Source organism: Octopus bimaculoides, chromosome 15, assembly GCF_001194135.2.
Source record: "Octopus bimaculoides isolate UCB-OBI-ISO-001 chromosome 15, ASM119413v2, whole genome shotgun sequence".
Lineage (NCBI taxonomy): Eukaryota > Metazoa > Mollusca > Cephalopoda > Octopoda > Octopodidae > Octopus > Octopus bimaculoides.
Window position 1 is genome coordinate 10,810,603 of NC_068995.1, and position 6,125 is coordinate 10,816,727.

Below are 6,125 nucleotides of genomic sequence, written 5' to 3' on the forward strand. Positions count from 1 at the left end.
TTTTGTTGTTTTGTTCCTAGAGTTGAGTAGTTAGCTTTCCAACCACATGTTTTCAGGTTCCATCCCACCCTGTGACGCTTTGGTCAAATGTCTTCTTTTATCACCCCAGGGCAATCAAAGTGTTGTGAGGGGATTTGGTAAACGGAAACCCTTTGTATATATATATATATATATATATATACATCATCATCATCATCATTGTTTAATGTCTGTTTTCCATGTTGGCATGGGTTGGATGGTTTGACTGGAGACTGGCAAGCCAGGAGGCCACACCAAGCTCCAATCTGATCTGGCAATCTTACTACAGCTGGATGCCCTTCCTAATGCCAACCACTCTGAGAGTGTAGTGGGTGCTTTTTTACGTGCTACCGGCATGGGAGCCAGTCAGGCGGCATTGCCATTGGCCAAGTTCAGATGGTGCTTTTTACATTCCACTGGCACAGGAGCTACTGAGGGGTGAGGTGGGGGGCTGCATGTGTGTTCGTGTGTGTGTGTGTTTGTGTGTGTGTGAGTTTGTGTGTGAAGGCGTATGGCATGGGGCATGGTAGGTAGGCTAGGTTGTAGGTTCAATTCCCAGACTGGGTGGCAAAGACTGGGTGAAACGTTGTGTAAACAACAAACAAGATGAGGACAAATATCCATCAAATGTAAATAATGTAAATAATGTACATAATTCCACATCTCTAAAACATAGAACTGTATTAACATTTGTTTATAATGATCAAATGACCATGCTTCACATTAGCTTCACAATCTCTCCATCAAATAAAAGTTGCATGAACAGGTGCACAGTGTGCGATGTGTCTGGCATTGGAGGGATCGCAGAGCAATGTGAAATGAAGTTTTGCTGAAGAACACAATGCACCACCTGGACAAGGAATTGAAATCGTGATTGCTAGATCATAAGTGCAGCACCCTAACCATTAAGCCATTCACTCTCTCTCTTTCTCTCTCACACACACACACATAAACATATACATATATATGGATATGCATACACACACACACATGGATATATGTGTATGTATATATATGCAAATGAATCAAAAACACAAACAAACACACGTAATGTATCTAAAGACACAAAATGTTGCTTTTTTTTTGCTTTCTTTTTTGTACCACGTCTTGTCTGCACTTTGGTTATCTAATAAACTAACAAAGCTGTTTATTAATCTAAGCTATTAAAAACAGATCCTCGTTCCAACAGAAAGAAAAATTATGTAAATGGTTTCTGCATGTCTCCCCTGTTTCCTCCCCTACTTATAAGCATTTCTTTAAACTAGCATGGGTGGGAGCATCCTGATAGCTGAGTCAACAGGATACCAGACGACCGGTTGAGGGAATTTGGTAACTTATATCCCCCATCACTGTCGTTCTGTTTTGTCCATTGCCAAATTGCCAAAACGCTTATCTTTTAGTTCTTTTGAATAATTGATAGTGAGAAAGAAGGGACAGGGTATATATGGGTGTATGTGTATATATACATGTGTGTGTGTGTGTGTGTATGTATATAATACACTCACACATATAGTATGTGTATGTGTATACATAACACACACTCGCATGTATATACATCTATATATAAAGGGAATGAGATAGATAGATACATAGATTTCTTTATTAGCCACACAGGGCTCAACACAGAGGGGACAAAATACAAATGTAGAGTTTTTCTTTTCGAGGGGGTCGAAAACAAAGCAGAAAAAAAAAACAAAAGTGGTTGGTAGATAGATAGCTAGATAGATAGATAGATAGAAAGAATGATAGATAGATAGATAGAAGAAAGATAGATAGATAGATAGAAGAAAGATAGATAGATAAATAGATAGACAGATAGATAGATAGATAGATAGATAGATAGATAGATAGATAGATAGATAGATAGATAGATAGGTAGATAAATAGATAGGTAGGTAGATAGATGGATGGATAGATACATACATAAATAGATGGATAAACAGATGGAAAAGGAAGAGAAGAAAAAAGAGTTACAAAGAGCTAGAGTAAAGCATAAACAACAACAAAAAAACAATAAAAAAAGTCCCCAGATGGCTAGATATATGATATATGGATAGATACATAAAGAGTGGAGACAAAGACAAAAAAAAGAAAAGGACCACCAGACTGACTGACTGAGAGAGAGAGAGAGAAAAAGAGAGAGAGGGAGAGAGAGAGATAGAGAGAAAAAAAGAGAGAGAGAGAGAGAAAAAAAGAGAGAGAGAGTGAGAGAGAGAGAGAGATAATGTGTGAACATATGACAAACTCAAATACAGAAGTGACACCGATTTTAGTATTGAAAATGAGAAAAAAAGGCCGGCAGGGATAGTTTGGGTGGGGCAGCAAGAATATAGGAAATTTTCATTGCATTCTAAAAGTTAGTTATGTAGATATTTAAAACCACATGGTGATGCCACATGGTTTAAAATATTCTTGTAATTAATTGGAATTTAAGTTGGAGCTTTTTTTTTTATATATATTTTGATTTAGTTTGGTTTGAAATCTTATTTTGATAAAATAAATATTTCCATGAATTGAATATGGCTGTATGGTTAAGAAGTTTGTTTTATAATCATGTGGTTGCAGGTTCAATTCCACCGTGCCACAAGATTGCTTATCCTACAAGAAATAGCAGCTTAATCTTTCTCGAGTCTCACTCTCCCATCTAATGAAAGAAGGATGGATTAGATTTTATACCAAGTGGCTGGTAAGCAAGCTACTTACCACACAGCCACTTCTATATTCATATAGGAAAGATGAAAGACTAGGTTGACTCTGGCAGGATTTGAACTCAGAATATAAAGTTCTGGGACAAACACTGCAAAACAATTTTCCAATACTCCAATGATTTTGTCAACTCACCACCTTCATGGAAACTACAACAATGTGTGTGTTGGCACTCCGTCGCTAACGACTTCAAGGGTTCCAGTCGATCCGATCAACGGAACAGCCTGCTCGTGAAATTAATGTGCAAGTGGCTGAGCACTCCACAGACACGTGTACCCTTAACGTAGTTCTTGGGGATATTCCGCGTGACACAGTGTGACAAGGCTGGCCCTTTGAATTACAGATACAACAGAAACAGGAAGTAAGAGTGAGAGAAAGTTGTGGTGGAAGAGTACAGCAGGGTTCTCCACCATCCCCTGCTGGAGCCTCGTGGAGCTTTAGGTGTTTTCGCTCAATAAACACTCACAACGCTCGGTCTGGGAATCGAAACCGCGATCCTATGACCGCAAGTCCGGTGTCTTAACCACTGGGCCATTGCACCTCCACACTACAACAATAACTTATGATCAACAAAGAAGATGCTTGCATGGTTGCTTGAGGTGCTAGAAATAGCAGGCAATCTTCCTCAAATCTCATGCTTTATTTTAAAACCGAGAGATAAATTAGATTAACTATTTGAAACAGATGGAGTGGGCTTCGCTGGATTGTCTTTCAGGAGAGATCTTAATTAGATATTAATTACATAGCTGGCTTGAGGACCAAATGAATAACAATAGCAACAGCAACAATTTGAGCTTAAATTCAAACAGAGAATAATAAAGGAAAAAGAAAAAGAAGATAGATAGAAAGAAATAACGATACAAAGAAAGAAAGAGAGAGAGAGAAAAAGACAGAAAGAAAGAAGGAAAGGAAGAGACTGCTTGTTATTACTGACCTTTTTCAAATGTCCATTAGAAGTTCCTGCTAAAACCACGATGTGTGATGTGGACTTTGTCATTGCGACTGACGTTAAGGTTTCATTTGAAAAAGTAAGAACGGCCTTCGATTCCACAGGAAGATGTCCAATAACTTTGGCATATATTGGAAGTGGTTCTAAATTGCACATATACTGTTCAGGGCTCATCTGTTTATCTTGCTGTAAAAGTTAATAGAAAAGAAAGGTTTAGTTTTTTTTTCTTCTTCTTTTGTGTTTTTATATATATATATTTTTTTCTTTTACAGACTTGGTGAAAAATTCAATCATTCTTTTAATATACATACATATATATATATTTATCAGGAGCAAAATATTCAGAAGTGAATATCTATACAGATATATATATATAGATTCTCATATTTTCAGTGTTAATTTTTCAGGTGGTCTAAATTAGGGTTTTGAGTTTCTTTTCTAGCAGACAGACACATTAGTGTGTCCTTTTGATTAATATAATTATATATATATATCTAATATTTTTTTCTTAAGTCTTTGTGTTTCGGAATTATTTTTGACCATTTTGGTAATTTTTATATTTAAAAAAATTAGGTTTTAATACTTCTGCATAAAGTTTTGTTTATTTTAGTCCTGTTCACATGTATTTAAAAACAAAGATGTATAAATAATAAATACATATATATATATACATACATATATACATATACATTATATATATATATATATATATATATATATATATATATATATATATATATATATATATATATATATATGTACATGTATTTGTTTGTGTCTCTCTGTTTTGATATTGTGCAATAATCACAAACAAGAGTCACCATCACACGAGTCGTGTCAATTGTTTCGAGTCTTCTGTGAAAACGTGTCCAACCATGAGGAAAAATACCATTTCTGAGCTTAGAAACAGAGGAGGGTTGGGTGACTGGATGAGCAGTCAGCCATAGGAAATCTGCCTCAACGAATTCTATCTAACTCCACCAGGAGTTGAGGCCCCAACTCACCACTAGCATTACCGTATTTCCCTTCCTAGATTCCCACACTAAGTTTATTTTCACATTTCCTCTCTTTCTTTGAACAGCAACCCTCCAAATTTTCCTTTCCCCTCTAGTGGTTTTTTTGCCCCCTAAAGACAATCTGTTGATAAACCAATAGACCAACAGCAACCCTCAAAATTTTCCTTCATTTTCTAGAGATATTTTCCCCCTAAAGATGACCAGTTGATTTAACATTTTATGAAACTGACCAACAACAATTTTGTTTTCCTCTCCACCAAAGATATCTGAGCCTCATATACATCTCTCTTATCATTCTAGGAGAAAAAAACTGGCAACGGTCTTGGGCATTACTCCCCTCTCTGTCTCTCTCTTTCTTTGATTAATTTCCGAAGAAAACAAAAACGAAACAATGTAAATATTCCATAATTTGGGGACCATTCTATGTTTTAATCCTTTTTAAGCATCTATTCTCAATAATTGACAATAACTTGAGTTCCTTCAAATGAATTCTATGAGATGATCAGAGAAAGCCAAAATTACCAATATGCAAGGAAAAAGAATATTTATCAGCCATTTTCAGCTAATTTAACGGTAGAGCGTATGTTTGAAATAAATCACTCTCTCCCTCTCTCTTTCTCTCTCTCTCTCACACACACACACACACACATACATGAACTATTGAAATGTTAATAATTCTGTAACAACAACAGCGCCTGCTATTATAATTGCTTTCATGCAATAAACGTTGTTTAAACATAAAGAATCCAGAATCCTTAGAACTCATCCAAGCTTTCAATTTTGTTGTTTCCTTCCCATAAGAGCGTAATATTTGAAGCATTAAGAATTATTAACAACAGGCATTATAGAGTTAAGAAAATAATGAAAATATCAAAAATGTTGTGGTTATGGATTATAACTTTTAAGTACCGTAATACTGCATAGATAACATACACTTTTTCTTCACCAAAATCATAATTGAAATTAATGCTACATATAATACATGCAAAGGTTTTTCCTCCACCCACTTTTATTAATAATGTAATAAAGCTTCACTATTTTAAAAGTTTTTTTTTTTAAATCCTCTTTTTAGCAAAGGCACAGGAGTGGTTGTGTGGTAAGTAGCTTGCTTACCAACCACATGGTTCCGGGTTCAGTCCCACTGCGTGGCACCTTGGGCAAGTGTCTTCCACTATAGCCTAGGGCCGACCAAAGCCTTGTGAGTGGATTTGGTAGACAGAAACTGAAAAGAAGCCCGTCTGGAGCGAACACGTTACAATGAAGTAGAGAAATTTGAAAAGACAACACGGAACCGGTTATTTCTCAAAATACAATGTTTATATACCAAAAAGATTTTATAACATTTTTCTAACATTTTTCTGACATAATTTAAATATATACTTTAACCATGTAACACAAGCCTTCTGTAGTTTTTTCACTCTTATTATCTTTTATAT

The 6,125-nt window shown here is 35.6% G+C and overlaps 1 protein-coding gene across 1 annotated transcript in view; it reads right to left on the reverse strand.

The window, feature by feature from the left end:
• Nucleotides 1–6,125, reverse strand: part of LOC106873239 (plexin-A2) — a gene marked incomplete at its 3' end in the record, with an annotated part of 282,570 nt that overhangs the window by 92,547 nt on the left and 183,898 nt on the right. Inside the window, exon 5 of the mRNA XM_014920511.2 lies at nucleotides 3,659–3,859. Coding sequence (XP_014775997.1) covers nucleotides 3,659–3,859 — 201 coding nt within the window. The remainder of the gene's footprint in view (nucleotides 1–3,658; nucleotides 3,860–6,125) is intronic.